Raw genomic sequence first — 24,504 nt, 5'->3', positions numbered from 1 at the left:
GTACCATGCGGAAAGTCAGGGTGCCCTAGAACGTTTTCACCAGACGTTAAAATCTTTGTTGAGGGCATATTGCACTGAGTTAAAAGGTGATTGGGAGGAAGGTCTACCTTGGTTGTTGTTGGCCACACGTGAGGTTATACAGGAGAGTTTGGGATTTAGTCCCAATCAGTTAGTCTTTGGACATTGTGTACGGGGACCCTTGGCGGTACTGAGTAATGCTGCTTTACCGGAGGAGCCACCACAGAGTCTGATTCAGTATATACAGGGTTTTCGTCGACGTTTAGTTTTGGCTGGGGAATTGGCAAAAGAAAAGTTGGAAAAAACTCAGGAAAAGATGAAAGGCTGGTTTGATCGCAAGTCTGAGGTTCGCATGTTTAGTCCAGGAGATCAGGTGTTAGCCTTATTTCCTTTACCAGATTCTCCTTTTGCTGCGAAGTTTTTAGGACCTTACACTGTGCTTCGAAAAGTGTCTGATCAAAATTATATTCTTTCTACCCCTGAGCGCAGGAAACATACCCAGTTGTGCCATGTGAATTTGTTAAAGCCCTTTTATTCTCGTAATGCTGCTCCTGAAGTCATTCCTTCCTCAGTTGCGTTAGCTAGTTTGAGTCAAATAGGTGATGTGCAACAGGATGTGAAATCACCTGATGATGTCATTTTACAACCTCGCCTAAACTCTGAAACCTTGGCTAATTTAGAAGGATGGGTAAAACTTTTATCTTGCAAACAACGTTCTGAGTTAAATTCTATGCTGACTGAATTTTCTGTTCTTTTTTCAGATACTCCTTCTCGTACACACTTGATTAAACACGATATTGATGTAGGCGATGTTAAACCTGTCCGACAACGATTTTATCGTGTATCATTTGACAAACGTCAGAAATTGGAGGCTGAAGTCAATTACATGCTTGAAAACAACATAGCAAAGCCTTCCTTTTCAGATTGGGCTTCACCTTGTTTGTTAGTGGGAAAATCAGACGGCACTCAGCGTTTTTGCACAGATTATAGACGAGTAAATATCCTAACTAGACCTGACTCATATCCATTGCCTAGGATGGAAGACTGCGTTGACCAAGTTGGATCAGCTAACTATGTCAGTAAATTTGATTTGCTCAAAGGATACTGGCAAGTGCCCTTGACCGCCCGAGCACAGGAAATTTCCTCTTTCATTACACCATTTGGGTTATATTCTTACACCGTAATGAGCTTTGGTCTCAGAAATGCCCCAGCTACATTTCAGCGTTTAATGAATAGAGTGACAGCTGGTTTAGAGGGTTGTGCCGTATACCTGGATGACATTGTTGTCTATAGTGACACATGGGATCAACACCTTATCCGAATTCGTGCGCTGTTTGAGCGTTTGTCTGAAGCCAAACTCAGTCAACCTGGCAAAGTGTGAGTTTGCCAGGGCAACTGTGACTTATCTGGGCAAGGTTGTCGGAATGGGCAAAGTGCGGCCTGTACGTGCTAAAGTCATAGCGATTGACAAATTTCCTAGCCCTCAGACTAAACGTGAATTGATGAGATTTTTAGGAATGGCTGGGTATTATAGAAGTTTTTGTCCAAACTTTTCTTCTGTTGTTGCCCCGCTTACAGACTTGTTGCAAGCAAAGGCTAAATTTGTGTGGACTCCAAAATGTGAAAGCGCCTTTGAGAATGTTAAACGATTGCTCACATCGTCCCCTGTCCTGACGGCTCCTCGACTTGATAAACCATTCAAACTTCAGGTGGATGCTAGTCAGGTTGGAGCGGGAGCTGTTCTGCTGCAGGCTGATGAGAGTGGTATAAATCGCCCTGTCAGCTATTTCTCACGAAAATTCAATTCGTATCAGACCAATTATTCTACCATTGAGAAGGAGGCGTTAGCGTTGATCTGGTCCCTGCAGCATTTTGAGGTGTATTTGTCTTGTGGGACTATGCCAACCGTGGTGTACACAGACCATAACCCCCTTACGTTTCTTCACTCTCTGCAGAATCCGAATCAGCGTCTTATTAGGTGGTCTCTTTTCTTACAGCCTTATGCTTTGGAGATCCGTCATGTGAAAGGCGTAGATAATGTTTTAGCTGACGCTTTGTCCCGTGCCCCATGTGGTGGAGAATAAAGTTTCTTGACTATTAATACAACTCTTCTCTTCCCTTTTATCGGTCTTCAACTCCTTAATTTTGCTTTTTCCAGGCGCCGGGAGATTGCTGGTTTTGAAACTAAGAGATGGGTAGAGTTTGGGGAAGTTGTAATGGTTAATGATCGATATTAACTTCACCCTAACCCTGGTAAGGTTGTTCTTTTTGTATGAATGTTTTGGGGTTGGAACTTGTATAAGGTAGAGTTTCTAATGAGAATCTCTCCCTTTTTAAGGGGGGAGGTGTTACGGCTCAGTTTTGTTTTGGGTTTGTTCTGTTGTGTTCTCTCTTTCTATAGGTTGCCAGTTAAGGATCCACACCTGTGTTGAATTTGGAAAGCAGTATTTAAGATGGCTGTCCTTTGTGGGAGGGAGTGCTGACCCCTATCCTGCATTTGTGCTCAGGAGCTGGACCTTCATATTGTTTTTCTCTTTATTGTTTGCTTATTTTCTGTTGAACATCTATTTTCTTCATTATGTAATCCCTAGACGTAAATAAATATTTTGTCTACTTCATTTTTGGACTCTGATCCCTTTATCTTGTTACTTCCTTGAGCCGGAATGTAACAATATACTTACCCTGTAACATGGAAAAAGAGGGTAACAAGCATCACTTTAATTTACAGCCCACTATGTCACACTTACCCTGTAACTACATGTAACAAGAGAATATTTTACTTGCCTTGAAACATGTAAGCCCAAACTAAAACATCTGCACTTTTGCAATCAAAAATAAATATATAAATAACTTACTGTATAAATGCACAGATATGTATACTCTTTGATTTTTTAAAAGCCTATACAGTATGTATTGGTACACTATTATTACAAAAAGGTACGCAGTGTATGTTGTGTTCACTAAATTGCTCCCAAAGGTAAGATTGTTGTATCATAATGGTACATAAAGTGGGAGAGAGGCCGCACATAAATATATTTTTATTTTTATTTGCACAGACGCGTTTCGGCGTGTGCCTTCTTCAGTGTGCAACAAAGTAACAATGTATCATCATAGTAGAATAAGTATACCCTTAGTCCTAAAATACTTACAGTATAAATAATAATAACAGTATAAATAAAACAGCATACATTAACAGTATAAATAATTTGTTAATTCTCCTGGTTTTTACCGTTTTATTCCCAAAACATTACATATTGTTCCCTTATACTAACATGTAATTACTTTATAGGTACACACACTACCGAAAGTTACGCTGTAAATTCGTCTTAATTACCTATTTTTCATTTCAGACTGCACATATTAAGTGAATAAGTGAATAAAATCAGACAGAGCCAGATAACTATTGGGCCACCAGTGTAGTCCGACTCTTATGATTCAATAATCAATCTCTCGTTGAAAAAGACTGACTGAATTTTTGCAAACAAAATGGGATACAATGTAATTTCATTAGCCAGTGTTACAGTGCGATGGATACGTGTTTCGTACTGGTAAGATATTTTATTGAACTGATAGGTATAGATGTGTAACTCTCTAACGGTAGCATGAGTTTATTATAAATGTTTGACAATATCTGACAAGCATTCGTTACTTTAGTTTAATGACTTTTTTGTATTTTCATTGAGAGGCTGCTCACTGCAGACCCAATGTGTGGAGCTTGAAGATCCCGCCACACTCTATCCCTACCCATAACCCTATCCCTAAACCTGAATAAGGTCCAACTCCACCCATGATGTCCAGAGAGGGGAGCTGGGCGTCATTTGGCTCTGCAGTGAACGCCACTTGTTTCCATTGTGTACAGCTGTGCCGTGAATCACATTCATCCACATGAGCAGAGATGAATCACAATTTTTTTTTAAATAATGTATGCAAAATGCATGTGGTTTAATTTTGTAACCGCTAGAGGGACAAAAGTTTCATATAGTGTAGCATTAATTTGTCAACATACAAATCAAACAGATATTATTTAAATTCAGAAGAACCAACACTTTTGACTGCATAAGAAAAATGTTGGATATCCAAAATAAAATATTGTTAATTTCTTTGTTGTAATTACTCAAAAAGCGAAACGATCACACATCATGTTCTCAGGCAGATAAATGGAGATTGGTGCTGGTAAAGTGTCATCATAGATTATTTGTGATTGATAAAAATGAGTGTGTTACTAACTGCCACCCCAGACTGAAACACAGATGTAAATGAAAGTGTGACAAGAACATAACTTGAAATCTAGAGTCTATCCTCACTGCATACAACCAGATGGCGCAAGACGTTTGAGTGTTATATGAAGAAAAGGGAAGTGTAGCAGTCACTACAGACACAGTTAGACAACTCAAGATACAGGAAGAGAGACTTTCACAATGGCCACATACGCGAAGGAAAAAGTGTTCTACATTTCAATCGGGTTTTGGCTCATTTTAGGTGAGTATTAAATGTTGTGCTATCTTTGTTTCTAATGGATCCTGTTTATCATTTTTGAATGACAGATTATATGCTCAGCTGTTTATGCTTTTAATGTGTTTTATGTGAAGATAGAACAAATTGGAGTGAATTATTGTTAATCCTGGATATTATAACGGTTTGTGTGTTTGTGTAGGTGTTGAATGCTTCAGCGGTGGGTCAAATCACATCGTAACTGTTAAGACTGGAGGATCTGTCACCATCCCATGTCATTATGATGAGAAAAACCCACCGCAGAAGAAATACTGGTTCTCAGAAACCCCTCCTAATCGTACAGACACAAACACAACAAAGGAGAATCTGTCAGTAATCGATCATCCTGATCAGAGTCTCTTTACTGTGACTATGAGAAACATGCAGAGCTCAACACATAATGGGGATTATTATTGTGCTGTGGAGACTGAAGGAAAACAGAATGTCACATATGAGCTTCATCTCCAGGTTCAGTCTGGTATGAGATTTTGTAATTATTTTAATCACATTCTAATGTCAAATTCTCTGACTTCACACATACTGTATGTATTTAATCATCTCAAATGACTCTGTTTTCAGCTCCTGATGTGTCTGTGATGAACAGCAGTGTATCTGGACATGAAGGTGATAATGTCAGTGTCCAGTGTTTCTACACTTCTGGATATCAGGATAAACTCAAACAGTGGTACAGATATAAAGATCAGAGCTGTTACACTGAGAAGAGGACTGACACATCCCAGAATCCATCAGTCCAGATCAGTGATGATGGGAAAAGCTCCTTCACTGTGTTGATGACTGGACTGAGACTCAGTGATTCTGGATGGTACTTCTGCTCTGCTGGAAAGGCATTTAATCCTGTTCATCTCACTGTAATCAAGGCAGAACCAGGCACAATTTTTCATTAAGAAATATTTTTCTACTATATTTAAAATAAAACACAACTAAAATTGCTTTGCAGTAAACTTTTAAAATTTTACTTTTGACAGTAAACGGAGCCACAGACAATCCAACAACAAAAAAGAGAGACTCGTAAGTATTGAAATATTTCTCATTAAAATCTTCATATAATTATTCTATATTTGGCTGTTTTGTCATCATTGCTCTACTTCCTCAATTTCTCTGTCTTTAATGCTTACATAATCATTTCCTTATTGCCCTGGTGATTTTTCTTTCTTTTGTTCTATCTTTGCAGAAGTGAAACAGGAAACAAGAATAATAGTACAGCTGAAGGCATTAAAGAACAAAAGTACTGTTAAAAAAAAATAAAAAAAAAATAAAAAAAATAAAATAAAATAAAATAAAATAAAATAAGCTTAAACTAATTCTAAGACTATTAGCCTGAAATGCATTAAAGTTTAATGGCCTGTTTTTAATTCAGATGCCTTGTTTTCTGGTGCTTTTATTCAGCTGAATTAGTTCCACAACTCTTTCTGAGCTTTTTGAATGAACAGATTTTAAAGTGTTTTCTTATTTCCCACAGAGATAAAGATCTTCTGACTGTGTGGCTTCCAGTTTCAGCTGCACTTTTGCTGCTGTTGATTCTGGTCTGTGTTTTCACCTGGAGACGGAAACAGAGACCCGGTCAGTTTGACCTGCACTCCATTCTTAATTATTTTTAAAGTTCATTTCATGCCATGTTATCATTTATTTCAACAGCACATATACATAAACTCTGTTAATGTCATATTATTGTTTCCCCTTTTTAAAATAAAGAGCAAGATAAACACCAAAACAGAGAGAGAAACGACAGCGGAACCATTGACGCAGTAAGTCCTTTAATTTACAAGCATCTAGTTATGAAAATGTTCATATGACAATATCAGTGTGTACAGTTTTTCGTTTTTGTTCATTTTTTTATTCTGTTGACACTCACTTCTTTCTATACTATGCAAGAATGTCATTTTTGTGTAGCTGGATGCTTTTGTGTATCACACTGAGCTGAATAGAAACAGATAGTAAACAATATAGTTAAACGTTTACTGGGAAAAAAGTCAAACTTGAACACCGAAAAAATATCCCAGCTAACAAGGAACATTCTCAGAACTTTGGCTAATGTTCTGGCAAAGTTCACTCAAAGTTATAAACAAACGTTCCTACAGTGTGTTAATAGAATGTTAATATTCTTTAATAATATTCTCAAAACTTTTGCTCAAAAACATTATACATTATTATTATACAAGTTTTGAGAACATTATTAAAGAATATTAACATTCTATTAACACACTGTAGGAACGTTTGTTTATAACTTTGAGTGAACTTTGCCAGAACATTAGCCAAAGTTCTGAGAATACATTATTACATTATTAATACATCATTCTTAGAATTCATTCAAAAGTAATGTTCCCATAATGGACCCTAATCATATTTCCGTGTTTCTCACAAGCAGAAGTTGTCATGGGAGATGGCAGCAAATAGAATTTTTCTATTCGAATTTACTCTAATAGCAAAAGAAAAAATCCACGATAGCATTTTCACGACTTTTCTAAACAAGAACTTTAAACTTTTTAAAACTTAATATTCGAATACATGAAAATGTGTGTAATAGCAATATCACAACAAAACAACTTGAATAATTCTATTTTATACATTAACTCCAACTCCCCCGCCATTTCTAGATTTAAAATGACTTGTCACCCTGGGTCACATGACCATAAACGATTCAATTACTTCCTTGAAGTGACCATCGCAACAGTTGCCTTTGCTAACGGACTTGTGGAAGGGCTCGTGAAGGGATTCAGTTGTTCACTTTCGTTTGGAACGCTGCTACAAATGGCATCCTCTTATTCCCGAAGTGCCCTTAAAGAGTGCAAAAAAGCAGTTTGGAATTCATACAGATTGTGGGCTAAGTTTGGAATTAATCTGCAGTGGTCAGGTGGTACAGCAGTCACGTGGTAAATGTAGGAGCTCTCAGACAATTCACATCTTACAAGTTGCAATTGCGAGTTCTATGAGGATGTGAATGCTTTTTACATGTTCAAATCATGTAATTGTGGTAATTACGACATGACGTGAACGCACCTATTTATTTTCCTTCATGTAGCCTAAACTTAAAAAAAAATGAACATGCATTTTTTATTTTCCTTCACAGAAATGAACAGAATTTTTGTGTCACTTTTGTTTATAGCGCTTTATACAAAACAGCTTTGCAGTGATAACAGGAAAATGCTGCGTTTCGACTGTTGTTCAGCTAAAGTCAGTTCAGTGTTGATTCGGTTCCGTTGTAAAGATCCTCAATTACTAAATTAGTCCATTTCGTCTATAAAGCAGTTCTGCAAAAATGATGTCATCATCCAGTTCAGTTCAGTTCTCATCCAACAGCGTCAGTACAGTCAGATCAATAATACTGTTGAATATTAAGTGTTCCCAACTAAGCAAGCCAGACGCGACAGTGGCAAGAAACCCAAACTCCATCAGGAGACAGAATGGAGAAAAATGTTTTATTATTGTACAAATTGTAAACAATTGCAGGTCTACTGTTTCACGCGTCAAAACGTGTTCAATTTGGAGTGTTTAAAGGATTAGTTCACTTTAAAAAAAACTTTTGCTGATAATGTACTCACCCCCATGTCATCCAATATGTCCATGTCTTTCTTTCTTCAGTCGAAAAGAAATTAAGGTTTTTGATGAAAACATTCCAGGATTTTTATCCATATAATGGACTTCAATGGGCCCCAAACGGTTCAAAGTCCAAATGACAGTTTCAGTGCAGCTTCAAAGGGCTTTAAACGATACCAGACGATGAATAAGGGTCTTATCTAGCGAAACGATCGGTCATTTAAAAAATAAATAAAAAAGTTTACGTTTTATAAGCACAAATGCTCGCCTTGCTCTGTTCTGTGATGCGCGTTCGTGACGTCATGTAATACGTAATTACGTTGAAAAGGTCACGCTTTTCTGTCCTGACGAACATTTTCTTTTAGGCTTTTTAATATTAAAACACCGATACGCACACGAAATGGGCATTTTAAACGATAAACTGACACAAAGACATTTGAATATGTGAATATGGTTCTCCTTCTGCACATTTGTAAACACTGACTCGGTACTTCCGCCTACCTCAAGCGTGACCTTTTCAACGTAATTGCGTATTACGTGACGTGACGAACGCGCATCACAGAACAGAGCAAGGCGAGCATTTGTGCTTATAAAACTTTAACTTTTTTATTTATTTTTTAAATGACCAATTGTTTCGCTAGATAAGACCCTTATTCATCGTCTGGTATCGTTTAAAGCCCTTTGAAGCTGCACTGAAACTGTCATTTGGACTTTGAACTGTTTGGGGCCCATTGAAGTCCATTATATGGAGAAATGTTTTCATCAAAAACCTTAATTTCTTTTCGACTGAAGAAAGAAAGACATGGACATCTTGGATGACATGGGGGTGAGTAAATTATCAGCAAAAGTTTTTTTTTTTAAAGTGAACTAATCCTTTAAATGAATAAGAATTTAAAATCTGCCATGAACAAGTAAATAACTGTTCAGAGATCTGAACTTATTGTTTTAAAAAAACTGAAAAAAACTAATCTCATTTGAGAATTGAGCCAGATGCAACGATCCCCATAACACATTCATCTCCAGGCCAGTCAAAAACTTTTTAGAGTGAAATACGAGAAAAGAAAACCTATATAAGATATCATGTGTTGATATCTCGATATTTCTTTTTCCTTATTGTTTTCTGTGTGTTTGTGTGAAATGCAGATCTCTAAACCTGAAGAAGATCCTGTGATATACAATACCATAGATGATGAACCAAGAGTAAGTAAACCAGACATACTACTAACACGATGTCTCAGAAATATGACATTTTAAGAGTAAGATTTCATGAATATATATAATCCCTTTCTCCACAGGATCCCAACAAGGACGTAACCTACAGTACTGGTGATGCTCCTGTGAGTGACGCAGTAAGTTTTACAGAAATATATTATTTCATGTGCAGTATTAATTGTACCGGTGGCAGTATATTGAAAATAATCTCGCACTTCCAGAAGCCTCCAGCAGGAGGAACAATATACAGCACTGTGGCTCCACACTAACAGCAACATTGAGGATAACACAGGAACAGAAGGCTTTTTTTTAAGGCTTGCTTTACATGATTTAAATTATGAACATCTAACAGATCCACAGATATAAACACATTAAGTTAACTTTACGTTTGCTTGATCCCCCTCCTTCCCCTATTTTTTTATAAAAAGGACCCATATGAACAGATGCAAGGTTTTAAGAAAAAAGCGCTATACAGACTGTAAATAAATCTATTTGGCGAGTTCATAACTAGCCTTCTTTGTCTCTTGAAATGGGATGTCTTTTTTAACAGTGTTACATATTTTGTACTGTTTTACACGTCGTTCATCTGAATAGAATAGGACTAACTATCACAAGAGTAGTTTTTTTAGGCTTGCTTTACATGAACATCTAACAGATCACAAACACATTAAAGGGTTAGTTCACCCAAAAATGAAAATTCTGTCAGTAATTACTCACCCTCATGTTGTTCCAACCCCGTAAGACCTTCGTTCATCTTCGGAACACAAATTAAGATATTTTTGATGGATGCACACAAGGGCGTAGGTTTGGCCTCAGCTTTGGTGGGGACATCCCCCTCCCCCTCCCCCTGGAATGAGTTTTCTATATGTAATTAAATAATGAACAAATGAATAAAATACACACGTATCATAGTATGCATTCAACACAACAAATCCATTATTATTATCTATTATTATTATCCATGATTACAGTATTCCATTAATACTAAAATTGTATACTATTCTATATCAAATTCTATTGATATATTCTATTCTTAAATATTAAATTCTTAGGCTACACTCACTCACAAATACATTACATAAATAGAATGTAGAAACGAAAAATGTCTCAGATCCACTGTTTATGTTGACTGCAAGATTCTAAGTTAAGGTCAGCTAATTAACATTCAGTGACTTGCTAACGTAGCATGATAGCGTGACTTCTATGAGTCTATCAGTGCTGCACAGCCTAATCAATACTCTTAACCTTAGTTGAAAGATTGCTGCTGCTAGGTTTAACTGTAACAACATGGTAACACATACTATCACCAATCAATACTATTTTCCACAGTAGAATCTGCATTTGAAAGCCTGGTCAGTCACTACTACTGCTAGTTTATTTGTGTGGCTAGTTATTTTGCCTACTTACACTCTGCTTAGTGCTTTATGAAAAAGCTTCGTATGTCCCCTTTCTTCTTCTTGGGTGGCATAGCTGATCTATCATCAAAGTACAAAAAGTGGCAAAAAACGGAATATTAAAATGTTTTACTCTGGCCTTTGTATGTGGCAGAGAGACAGCCGTGGTAACTTACCGTCGGCGCCGTCGACGCGCGCGCGCACACACACACACACACACACACACACACACACACACACACACACACACACACACACACACACACACACACACACACACACACACACACACACACACACACACACACACACACACACACACACACACACACACACACACACACACACACACACACACACACCACCCGCTCGCTGCCAGTGCAAGCACAAAAGTAGTCCCGGCCCGCGCGTGTAGCCTGTCAGATACACCGCCGCCAATCAAATTACGGCGTTTCTTGTACTGTCGTTGTTTTGGCCGTTGGAATCGATCCAAATAGCTGCGCAAAGATCCAAATAGCAGTTCAAATGAGCTTGCTAAATATTGGTGGGGACAAATTTGTCATCTCAAAATGTTGATTGGGACTAGTACCTAGCGTCCCCCCCTAAACCTACGCCCATGGATGCACAACACAAAAGCGCTACGCTATTACACTACGTGAAAAGACTCGAGGCCCAGAGAGAAGGAAATGAATAGTGGAATAAAGTAGTTATTTTTTATTTTATTTTTTGCGCACAAAAAGTATTCTCGTCGCTTTATAAACTTAAGATTGAGCCACTGTAGTCACTTGGACTATATTAAAGAATTCTTTAATGCATTTTCTGGGCCAGCAAGTTATAGTGTCTTAGAAGCCTATGGAGGAGTGATCCAGCTCTCAGATTTAATCAAAAATATCTTAATTTGTGTTCCGAAGATGAACGAAGGTCTTACAGGGTTGGAACAACATGAGGGTGAGTAATTACTGACAGAATTTTCATTTTTGGGTGAACTAACCCTTTAAGTTAACTTTACGTTTGCTTGATCCCCCTCCTTCCCCTATTAAAAAAAAAAAAAAGGACCCATATGAACAGATGCAAGGTTTCAATAAAAAAGCGCTATACAGACCGTAAATAAATCTATTTGGTGAGTTCATAACTAGCCTTCTTTGTCTCTTGAAATGGGATGTATTTTTTAACAGTGTTGTATATTTTGTACTTTTTTATACGTCAAAACGTGTTCAATTTGCTTAAATACAAAAGAATTTGAAATCTAACATGAACAAGAGAGTAATTGTTCAGAGATCTGAACTTATAGTTTTAAGAGAGAAAAATATCTCATTTGAGAATTGAGCCAAAGCGACTGATACGAGACTCTCTTTGTTTCCCTCCTCTGGTTTACACGAGTTAACAAATGATAAGATCCACATAGAGAGGTGTCATTAATCACTGACACCAACAGTGAGAATAACACAGGAACAGAATAGGACTAACTATCACAAGAGTAGTTTTTTTAGGCTTGCTTTACATGAACATCTAACAGATCACAAACACATTAAAGGGTTAGTTCACCCAAAAATGAAAATTCGGTCAGTAATTACTCACCCTCATGTTGTTCCAACCCCGTAAGACCTTCGTTCATCTTCGGAACACAAATTAAGATATTTTTGATGGATGCACAACACAGAAGCGCTACGCTATTACACTACGTGAAAAAACTCGAGGCCCAGAGAGAAGGAAATGAATAGTGGAATAAAGTCGTTATTTTTGTTTGTTTTTTACGCACAAAAAGTATTCTCGTCGCTTTATAAACTTAAGATTGAGCCACTGTGGTCACTTGGACTATATTAACGATCTCTTTCATGCATTTTCTGGGCCAGCAAGTTATAGTGTCTTAGAAGCCTATGGAGGAGTGATCCAGCTCTCAGATTTAATCAAAAATATCTTAATTTGTGTTCCGAAGATGAACGAAGGTCTTACGGGGTTGGAACAACATGAGGGTGAGTAATTACTGACAGAATTTTCATTTTTGGGTGAACTAACCCTTTAAGTTAACTTTACGTTTGCTTGATCCCCCTCCTTCCCCTATTTAAAAAAAAAAAAAGGACCCATATGAACAGATGCAAGGTTTCAATAAAAAAGCGCTATACAGACCGTAAATAAATCTATTTGGCGAGTTCATAACTAGCCTTCTTTGTCTCTTGAAATGGGATGTCTTTTTTAACAGTGTTATATATTTTGTACTTTTTTATACGTCAAAACGTGTTCAATTTGCTTAAATACAAAAGAATTTGAAATCTAACATGAACAAGAGAGTAATTGTTCAGAGATCTGAACTTATAGTTTTAAGAGAGAGAAATATCTCATTTGAGAATTGAGCCAAAGCGACTGATACGAGACTCTCTTTGTTTCCCTCCTCTGGTTTACACGAGTTAACAAATGATAAGATCCACATAGAGAGGTGTCATTAATCACTGACACCAACAGTGAGAATAACACAGGAACAGAATAGGACTAACTATCACAAGAGTAGTTTTTTTAGGCTTGCTTTACATGAACATCTAACAGATCACAAACACATTAAGTTAACTTTACGTTTGCTTGATCCCCTGCCCTATTTTCTCAAAAGGACCCATATGAACAGCGTTATACGGACCGTAAATGAATCTATTAGTCGAGTTCATAACTAGCCTTCTTTGAAATGTGATAGTCTTTTTTAACAGTATTTATATATTTTGTAGGTATATATTTGTGTGCGTATCCTTTCTTCACTTTAAAAAAAATACCTTTGTATAGTATTCTGTTTCTGTTTCCATTTGCATTTTTACAAACATGTACATTTTAAAATAAAAAAATAAAAGTATTTTGTAGTTCAAAAATCTTTTGACTCCTTTCCTCTGTGGACTTTTCAGTGTGTGTGTGTGTGTGTGTGTGTGTGTGTGTGTGTGTGTGTGTGTGTGTGTGTGTGTGTGTGTGTGTGTGTGTGTGTGTGTGTGTGTGTGTGTGTGTGTGTGTGTGTGTGTGTGTGTGTGTGTGTCTGTGTGTGTGTGTGTGTGGTTTAGGTATGTTATGGGGACAAAGTGTACCTGAAAATGCCAGACATTTTTTATCTTGTGGGGACATTTTTTTTTTGGACCCCATGAGTAAAACAGCTTATAAATCATACTAAATTATGTTTTTGGAAAATGTAAAAATGCAGAAGGTTTTCTGAGATGTGTAGGATTGTTTTGGGTTAGGGGATAGAATACAGTTTGTACAGTATAAAAATCATTATGTCTATGGAAACCCCCCATAAAACATGGAAACCCATGTGTGTGTTCGTTCTCCATATGTCCCCACACAGATAGAAAATTGTGCCAAATTTTGACATTGTGTCAATTTTTCTGTGATGGGTTAAGTTCCTATTGGCTCACTGAGGAGTTAAAGGCCACTGTCTGAGTGACCTCTCTCCTTCTCTCTTCTCTGCGTCTTCTGGTTGCTGTTCGAGTATGATCTCACCCGGCCTCAGAGCTCACACACCACATCAAGACACAGGCCTCACCACATCAAGACATGTGTAACTTCCTCAACCAGAGAGTCAAACTAAGATCGCAAGTTCATCATCATTTCTTTGTTTAACATGGAAGACATTGATTGCAACTTTAACACCATCAAGTATCAAGTCATCAAGCATCAAGTCTTTATCCTGAGACTGCATCCAGACGCTTGTTCAACCCTACTGACATAATGCATTAACATTATGGGAAGTGCGCTAGCCAGACAGGATTTAAAGTTTGGCTGGAGACCCAAGTTTGCTTTGAAGATGAAAAAAGTACCAAGCACAATGTTCTCTCACCATTCCTGATTTCTACTCAACACATTCGGCTGGTCTAGTGGCTGTCCGAGCAGAAACGACACATGTTAACGCTTCCAATTTTTCCAACTAATCCACACAAACACACAAATAGTGTTCAATTGTTGAAGCTGGTGCACATTTGCTCATTTTATTCAGTTTTGTTGCACAAAACACACACACACACACACACACACACACACACACACACACACACACACACACACACACACACACACACACACACACACACACATACACACACACACACACACACACACACACACACACACACACACACACACACACACACACACACACACACACTAATTATGTTAAAAAGCCTGTGTTGAATAAAAAGCTTTCAAAATATATATATTTTTAATTTCCTAATGTTACATATCGCCCCAGTGAATATCATAATGTTACATCTCACCTCTGGGTATGTTTCAACTAACCCGGACTATGTATTGTAACATGTCACTCCTCGTTTGAAACTAAGCCACACATTTTTCTGTTTGTGCTGCAAAGATAACAGTCATGTCATTTAATAGCTGACACTTGTAACTAGTTCCTGAATCACATTTTGAACTGGCTTAAAAAAACTCCAAGATACAGACAGAAATGTCAAAAATGTTACAACCATCCCTGGTCTGTCGTCTATATAGTATGTTGCTATATATTCTGGATATACACTACTTTTTTTCTTTTGAATGGCCGTCAACAGAGACATCAGTTTTTTTGTCTGCCCATATACTGTATGTATCACACTGTATCTGATGTGGTGAACAGTGCCAGTGGAGCTGAGGTCAGTCTCTGTGTGAATGTGTTGCTTCTTTACTAACTCGTGTGTTTTTGTGGTTGGTTTCTGTCCAAAGGCCACAGATTCACACTCACACATTATTATTTTACTTGCACACTCACTACAGGAACCAATGTAGCCACATTTTAAATACATAATTGTGAATTATTTTAAGGAAATATGAGACACTGGGGATGGATGCAATACTTTTTATCTCAAACTTTAATATAATGTCCTATATTCTTTGCTATGAATTGTGTTTTGAAATATTTTGAGTTGTAATATTTGAAAACATGTACAGTTTAGATTTTTTATGCATTTATTTTGTCAATCAAATTTACTTGTTCAAAATGGTTTTAAACCAACCCCCATGAACCCCTTCCAGCACCTCAAGCCATTTGATAAAAAAAAAATTGTAAAACCCATGATAATTTTTTTTTTTTTTAAATTAAACAAAAACAATTAAACATAACAGTTTGTGTTAATCACTTTCACAGTTTTGTCAAAATGGTGACTTGAATAATGCAACATTTTGTTCAGTTATGGGTGAAGAAAGTGTTTTATTTAGTATTTTTGAGTAAATGTTTTATATCAAATTGAACAAGAGAATCTGCTTATTCAGATTATACCACTACAGTATCTTTAACATGCTTTAACCTGTTCACAAATCAAATCAGCCATAAGGAAAATGTTGATTGTTGTGTTGTGGCTAGTTTGAGTTTGCTGCTGCTACTTTGCTCACTTGCTGACGCTTATGTGGTTTCAGGCGATATTTCTGCTCTGATACGGAAACAGGAGGAAACAGAGACACTTCAAGAAGTGACCAGCTCCTCTCATACACACACACTCCACTATAGACATGATTTACCTTCTGATTCTCTCTGGGATTTTACTTTACATCTCGGGTAAGAAAATATATATATAATTTTGTTTAAAGTATTACTAAACCATTGTACAGTCTGTTGTTAAATTTTTTAAATGGTTTAAGTTATAATTCTTCTATATACATCATGTGCAGTTTGTGTTTTATGTTTTCTCTCCTACGTTTATTCTTGTCTACAGGTGGTGCTAGAGTTAATACACTGGAACTTAATATAGCAGTGAAATCTGGATCATCTGGCATTATTCCATGTGTGTATGGTAAACAACATGAAGAAAACCGCAAATATTTGTGTTGGGGGAGAGATTGGGGCATTTGCAGTATATATGCAGGAGAGACAGGAAAATTTTCCATCACTGATTATCCAGACCAGAGTATTTTTACAGTGCGATGGGACAAACTGGAGATCTCCAACTCTGGATATTACTGGTGCGCTGTGGAGATTGGTGGCTATGGCACCCCAGACGCTGGTTATTATTTGTATCTGACGGTCCAATCAGGTAAAAAACTTCTTTCCAAATTACGATTTACGAATTACAGTTGTTTTTTTCTGACAATGCAATTTATTAAAATAGAATATAATATAAATATGAAATAATGAATCTATAAATAACGTTATAAATAATATAAAAGGTAAGTGTTGTTGTTGGGTTCTATATTTATTATAAATATAATATAATACAATATAAAAATGAAATAATGAAGCTATAAATAACATTGTAAATAATATAAAAGGTAGGCTAAGTGTTGTTGGGTTATAATATGTATTTCTGTACACACAAGTAAACCGAATTACACCTTTAACGTATTGGGTTTCAACTTACTCAAATATCTAATGATACATATGTAAAAAAATACTTTTTTAAAATATTCAAAGTAATTCCAATTTTGACTTATAGCCTAGGCCTATTACTAAGATGCGATTAGTTAGTTTATACAAATTTATAAGATTATAGTTTATACTCTTTAGCATAGAAATGGACCATGGTGAACATATGTAGACAGTTTGTGAACCCCTTTAAGAGAGTTTAATATAACTTCCAGTAAAAGTCCAGTACAAACGTCACTGCCACTCATCAACGACAGCTGTCACAGTTGGCGACAAGAACAATCCTCCGGCTAGACCATCCCATTTAACAACGTTCAGTCCGACCTTCGTGGCCTTTGAATGATCCAGTCTTTGAATTGGGACACAGCCGTTGTTAGCCAACTATCGGACAACATTGGTTCTGCTGTATGTTTTAGGCTTGTTCGACTTGAAGCGGCGCTGCACAGACCGATCGGTGTATGACATCAAAGTACAGCGAGAGCGATTCAAAAGCATACAGTGTCGTCTGCTAATCGCTCTCGCTGTGCATTCATGTCATACACCGATCGGTCTGTGCAGCGCCGCTTCAGTGTGAACAAGCCTTTTAACTTAATAAAAAGAACCGACTCGTAAAGTCATAAGGCTCGTTTGAAATATAGGCAAGAGTATAGGCGGCTACAGTGATGGGGAGTGAAAAAAGTGCGGTCAAGATAGACGAGATGGCAAATAAACAAATAAACAATTCTGAATAAGAGACAAATTGACTAATTTTATTTTCTCTTAAGTAAAGGCCAGCAGTCATACAGTCACACAGAGTGGCTGCAGTGTGACAGTGAAGGGAGGGCATCCTTCCTCTTTTATAGTCTTAACTCTCAGAATGTTATCTCTCTCTATAGGCCAATGATGGTATTTTCAACCATATGTGGAACAGTTTTAGATTTGTTCATCATATTCTACCCTTGAGTGGAGGCCCTACGGTGGCAGAGAGCACAATGCAACTGAATAAAACACATGCAAATAGAAAAAACGGCCGCAAATGAAGAAAACATCTTCATCAGTTTTTTAACACACGTGTGCTCCAAATACTCACAACACAACCAAATACAGAAACACGGTGCAAAAGTTCACAACTTTTCTTTTCTTTCTTTTTTTTTGGGGGTGGGGGGGCAAAACATACAGAGATGACATGTTTATGACAAACAACTTTGTATACAATATACAAAATGCATTAACAATATGTTCAATGTCATCAGAACACAAATGAGAAAAGAGTTAACAATGAGCTGCAATAAAAAAGATAGAGAAATAGAACATCAGGGTAAGATATTAATCTATACATCAGTTACATTGTACATTTTGTCATGTTATGTTTAAATAAGTTTCATAAAAAATTGTAGGTAATGCAGGGTCCAAACATGAGATGGCAAGTTTTAAAGTTGAGGCACTCACACACAGATATATAACATCTAAAACGTTTTGTATAAAATGTATATTTGCAACAGTAATGTTAACAGCAATAATAAGAAATTTCTGTTGTAAGAACAGATATTCAGCTGATGGACACCGTCTGCGTTGTCATGGGAACATCCCAGGTGAAAGTAATGAGGAAACTAGTTGTCTTTCGTTGCTCCCTTCGCCAAGTGACACCGCTACATAATGGCACACAAGTGTCCCACTCCAAAGTCCCCACTTGAAGGGAGTAGGGCATAGATATGCTCACCAGCAATAAGCACGTCCCAGCCGGCTTCGTCATTTCCGTTGTGTTCTGTGCTATTTGTAGCGCATTTCTGTATTTGGTTGTGTTGTGAGTATTTGGAGTACACGTGTGTTATAAAACTGATGAAGATGTTTTCTTAAAGGGTGGTATAATGCCCTTTTCACAAGATGTAAAATAAGTCTTTGATGTCCCCAGAGTGTGTATGTGAAGTTTTAGCTCAAAATACCCCACAGATATTTTTATATAGCATGTTGAAGTTGTCACTTTTTGAGGGTGAGCAAAAACGCAACCGTTTTTGTGTCTGTTCCTTTAAATGCAAATGAGCTGCTGCTCCCAGCACAGGGGGCGGAGCTTCAAGAGCTTGTGTCCTTTTACCTCACACAGACACGCACTGAACATTTCACAAACTTTTAGCCTTTTATGTTCAGACCGGAGTCAGAAAGATGGAGAGACTCAAGAAGTGACATGTAGACAACATTTCTGAATAGTTAGTTGGTGAATTTATGTAACTTGTGTAGTTACCTTCTAGTCATTGATTAGCATATTCTGTCTTGATAATCTATAAATCGTGTTCAGGGGGCGGGGTTTATGTAAATTCTAGGGTTGGTGATGTCACTAACCCGGGAGGAATGTTGTGTAGTTCCTACCAGCCGTTTGTTGTAGTCCTTAAAAAGTAATTTCTTTAAAAGAAAATATCTCCCTTTGCTTTGAACTTTGTAACTTTCATTTGTCACACACGAAGTAGACAAGTTTGCGATACTACAAATCAACAAAGGGACGAGCCCCCATTTACTGTTACGTTTTCCTGATTGGTCTAGGGGAGGAATGAAACAGTAAAAATGGATGGTGGTGAAATGAATGTGCAACAGCATGAAGCCTCCCCGTCTCCAGACCCAGAGTTGTTTCACAATAACCACATAGTGATCTCATTCAAGAAAGTTTTATTTACAAATTAGGCAAAAGAAAAAGAGGTATCAAATTCAGAAGGGGGTATAGCCAAAACAACAAACATAATCAATCTTACTCCTCATTAATCAAACTACCTAAACTAAAAGAAAAGAAAACAAAAGTACAGCAAAATAAGCTAACTCCCTTGCTAGCATAAACAGGAGAAAAAAGAATGATTCAAAATAAATGGCACCCACCTTCCTACTAACCCCACAAAATAAAGAAATAAATGATTAAGTAACAAGCTTCAAATAAACCAAGAGAAAATGATGCATTAAGTCAAACGATGATTAACCATTAAAGGTAACACTCACTTCTGCCTTTAAAGTCTCAATCAGGAAGTGAAACAGAAAAAGACTAGAAAGAGAAAAAACTACTTCGCTAAGTAGTACACACAAAATGAGGTAGAGATACACTGTTCACTACTGGCTTCAACAAAGTCTCAGGTCTGGGGTTGAAGATGGGACCTCATTGCTATTGCTGCTGCTGCACACAGTCAAGCCACCACCAACACAGCTTCTTCTTCTTCTTCTTCTTTGGTGTTTATTGGCGGTTGGCAAACCAACTTGTAGGTGCATTACCGCCACCGACTGGACTGGAGTGTGGACAGGATACATGCTTATAGGATTGACATAATGCAACATATGAATGAAAATTCATGAGGAAACAACAACAAAACAAAACGTAAAAAAAACAAAAAACAAAAAAAAAACAGCCTAAATTCTTTTACTTAATTCCGTTTCTTTAATAAACTTAATAATACTATCATATATAGCTTTTTCCTTTAGTATACCTATTATAAAAAAATCTTTATGCTCAGCTTTAATTAGTGACTGAATGAAATTACGTCTTTCATTGTTGTATTTCCTGCAGTAAAGTATTACATGTTCAACTGTCTCTTGCTGACTACAGTGATTACATTCCCCTGTTGGGTGCTTGCCAATTTTAAACAATTCAATCCTGTGTGACCTATTCTCAGACGGGTAATAATATTCTCTTCACTTCTGTTCCTGCTCTCTCTCCTCCCAGCACAAACTTGTTGTTGAATATTATATAAGTGTCTTCCTGTTTCAATACCATCCCAGTGTACCTGCCATACTGATTGTACATATTTCCTAATGAACACTTTAGCTTCTGCTCTACTTAATGGAACTTGTAAATCTATCTGCTTTAACTTTAAAGATTGTTTAGCCAAAATATCTACCTTCTCATTACCCACTACACCAACATGAGCAGGAACCCAAATAAATTGAATTGATATACCCATAAGCTTTATGTTATACAATTAATGGAATATTTCATTAATTATATCCATCCTAAAAGATGATCTGCCAGATTTTATGCTTTCCAGTGCCGAGTAGCTATCAGATGCAATAACTATGTTATTCATTTTCTTTTCTTCTGTCCACTGCAGGGCCATTAAAATTGCCAATAGTTCTGTAGCATAAACTGATAAATGGTCAGAAACTCTTTTCTTAATATGAGAATCATTCATTGGAATATACACGGCTGCACCTGCATATCCTGTCTTCGGGTCTTTTGACCCATCCGTAAACAAAAACACTGAATCTTGGAAATGCCTCTCAAAATAATTCCGCACTATATACCACACTGGAAGTTGTTTGGATTGATCCTTTATTTCCTGTTGTATACTGAGGTCAACAGTTGGCAAGGGGAATAACCAAGGAGGGATGGAGGATATTGAGACTGTGTTGCTATACTGTAATTGATTTAATCCTATATTCCTCGCCTTTGCATCACCTATCCACCCAAAACTCATAAAATTGGTTTCATTATGTTCCCAACAATCTGTCAGTACACTTTTTACAGGATGTGAAACACTTTGTCCCTGGATATTTACCCAATATGCCAACATTAACTTCATTCGTCTTATACCTAACGGTATTTCTCCCATCTCCACCTGCATAGCTGATACCGGTGATGATTTAAATGATCCACTACAGATTCTTAGGGCTTGTGCTTGCAATACATCTAATTGTTTGAGGTTTGTCTCTGCTGCTGACATATAGGCAATGCATCCATAATCAAACACAGATCTCATGAGTGCCCAGTATATACTTTGTAGGGATGCCCTACTAGCTCCCCACTCCCGTCCTGATAAACACCGAAGAATATTAATAATATTTTTGCACTTATTCTTAATTTTATCCAGATGAATTTTCCAAGTAAGTTTTTCATCGAACCAAACTCCAAGAAACCTTATAAATTTTACTTGCTCCAGAGGATTCCCATATAATTTCAAAGAGAGGGGTATGCTTCTGAGCCGCCTTGAAAAACAAATGACCTGCGTTTTTGATACAGATAATTTAAACCCCCATTTATTAGCCCACTTTTCAACTTCCTCTATCGCATTTTGCATTTTTTTATGAACATATGTTATATTGCGACCTCTAATCCACAAAGCCCCATCATCTGCATATAAAGATTTTCCAATGTTATGTTCAACTTGTGAAAAGATGCCATTAATCATTATGTTGAATAATAACGGACTGCATACACTACCTTTTGGTGTTCCATTCTCTACAGTATACATTCTAGAATATTCTTCACCTACTTTAACTTGTATTTTTCGGTCAAATAAAAAGTTCTGAACCCAGTTATATGCTCTACCACCAATTCCTAAAGACTTTAACTTAATTAATAATCCTTCTTTCCAGAGCATATCATATGCCTTTTCCACATCAAAAAAGATAGCTACCACTACTTCTTTCTTTGTCTGTGCTTTTCTAATGTCTGATTCTAGACATAATATAGAATCCATTGTATTCCGTCCCTTACGGAATCCACTCTGATAAGGGGACAGCAGATTTTTACTCTCTAAAAAATACGTTATTCTTTCTGTGATTATTCTTTCCATTGTTTTACATAATTGAGAAGTTAGTGCAATAGGCCTATAACTAGAAGGATCTGATGGGTCTTTCCCAGGTTTAAGAACAGGTACTATTATTGCTTGTTTCCATATTGAAGGGAGTTGACCAGTTTCCCATACTAGGTTAAATAATTTTAATACTATTTCCAGCGTATTATCTGTCATGTTAGCCAGCATTTTGTAACACACTCCGTCTCTTCCTGGAGTAGTCTGCCGAGCAGTTTTGATTGCTCTTTTTAACTCAAACATGTTTATAGGTAAGTCTAATAAACTATCTGACATCTCATCTTCCTTCACCAAATTAAGATAATTCTTTAATGTGCTACTCCTACACTTCTTTGCTTCTTTTGAAAGATTATCTGAACTATGAATTTTCTTAAATGATTCTACCAAAAGTTCAGCCTTATCTAAATTGGTGACAGCCATTTTGTCTGTACCTATAATCACTGGTAACTCATAGTTCCTTCTAATCCCCCCCATTTTCCTGATCATATTCCATACATCTGACAGATGTACTGTTCTTCCAATACTATCACAGTACTGCTTCCAAAAAATACGTTTTTGTGTTTTTATTGTTTTTCTTACAACTGCCTGGGCTCTTTTATACTGAATCATAGCATCCATAGAATGCTGCTTTTTAAGTTTCTTAAATGCTTTATTCCTTACTTTTATAGCTGCTTTACAACCATCATTCCTTTTTCCTGCCGTTTTAGGTATAGTTTGTTCAGCCGACTGAATTATTTCATTAACTAGTTTACTGTTGAATATATTTACATTCATCTGGGATTCTTCTTGCAAAGTCATACATCTATTTTCACAAATTACTCGAAATATCTCCGAATCTGCCTTTTCCAACTTCCATCTAGGACTTCTCTTTTCTTTTTCATAGCATATTTCTGTACCAACCGTAATCACTACCGGATAATGATCACTCCCTATTGTATTATCATTATTTACATTCCATGTAGTGATCCCTGCCATTACAGAAGACACAAATGTTAGGTCAAGTGCAGTCTCTGTATTTTTTATACTGTTATATCGTGTTCCCTCTCCATTATTAATGCACACCAAGTTATTATCATCAATGAATTCTTCAATTAGCTGTCCATTCACATCTGTATTATTACTTCCCCATAATGTATTATAAGAATTAAAATCACCACACCACACTACTTTGTCATGCAAAGAACCTACAACAGCTTCTAAAATAATTCGACTTAATTTTTCACATGGATTATAATAATTAATAATATCTATACTCCCTCTTTTAGTCCATACCTTAATTATTATTGATTCATATTCTTTATTTATTTGTTCTACCTTATATTTCAACCCATTTTGTATAAATGTTGCTATTCCTCCTCCTCTACCATATTCTCGATCTCTTCTAATTATATTATAACCATTTATTATAAAATCCAACTGTGGTTTTAACCATGTTTCCTGAATACATATTACATTAGGTTTCTCTGTTAACATATCGATGTATTTCTTAAGCTCTTGGCCATTTGCAATAAGACTCCTTGCATTCCACTGTAGTAAGGTCAATAACATTACGAAGATCCAGCACATGCCTGAGAAGACTGTGTCTCTTCAGTAAGGGAGTCTCTTATGGTCTCCCATTGCAGTCCTTTGACATCTAGATATTTCTCTGCGGATTTAACAATTATTTTAATCCTTTCATTTCTGCTTTTTGTCTGTGCAGAACAATTTATTATTTCTGCCATGAACATTACAAAATCATTCTTTTCCACTATCAAAGTATCCTCCTTCAATTTATTACATCCTTGACATTTCTTTCCTGAGTCGGCCATATCGTCGTTGCGCTCGGCCTGCTCCGCCAGTTTGGCCCTCTGATTCATTTCTTTTCTGCTAATTTCTGATTGCTTGATCACTGTCATATTCTCTGAAACCTTCTTTGCAGCTTCTGCATAACTGATTCCTTGAACAACCTTGATTCGTTGCACTTCGGCCTGCCTCTTAC

At 36.8% G+C, this 24,504-nt stretch overlaps 1 protein-coding gene and 1 long non-coding RNA gene across 14 annotated transcripts in view; one reads left to right on the top strand and one right to left on the bottom strand.

The window, feature by feature from the left end:
* The first annotated feature begins 4,328 nt into the window (after positions 1–4,328).
* The window catches only part of LOC309501111 (polymeric immunoglobulin receptor-like), a 67,141-nt gene continuing 46,965 nt past the window's right edge, over positions 4,329–24,504 (top strand). For 5 of the 13 annotated variants that reach the window (XM_082173113.1, XM_082173124.1, XM_082173118.1 and 2 more), the window contains exons 1-2: positions 4,329–4,497; positions 4,673–4,987. In XM_082173113.1, the coding sequence (XP_082029239.1) occupies positions 4,437–4,497; positions 4,673–4,987 (376 nt within the window). In that variant the 5' untranslated portion in view covers positions 4,329–4,436. Of the gene's footprint in view, positions 4,511–4,672; positions 4,988–14,895; positions 14,918–16,043; positions 16,183–16,339; positions 16,658–24,504 lie in introns of those variants that run through there. The other 8 variants (XM_082173116.1, XM_082173123.1, XM_082173122.1 and 5 more) reach the window with 4 other exon arrangements.
* The window catches only part of LOC309501249, a 104,615-nt gene continuing 96,774 nt past the window's right edge, over positions 16,664–24,504 (bottom strand). The window contains exons 2-3 of the long non-coding RNA XR_014206815.1: positions 17,242–18,532; positions 16,664–17,173 (exon numbers count right to left, since the gene is read on the bottom strand). This is a non-coding gene — a long non-coding RNA (uncharacterized lncRNA). The remainder of the gene's footprint in view (positions 17,174–17,241; positions 18,533–24,504) is intronic.

The sequence above is a fragment of the Leuciscus leuciscus genome (assembly GCF_965113295.1).
Source record: "Leuciscus leuciscus genome assembly, chromosome: 6".
NCBI lineage: Eukaryota > Metazoa > Chordata > Actinopteri > Cypriniformes > Leuciscidae > Leuciscus > Leuciscus leuciscus.
This window is presented reverse-complemented; position numbering and strand designations above follow the sequence as displayed.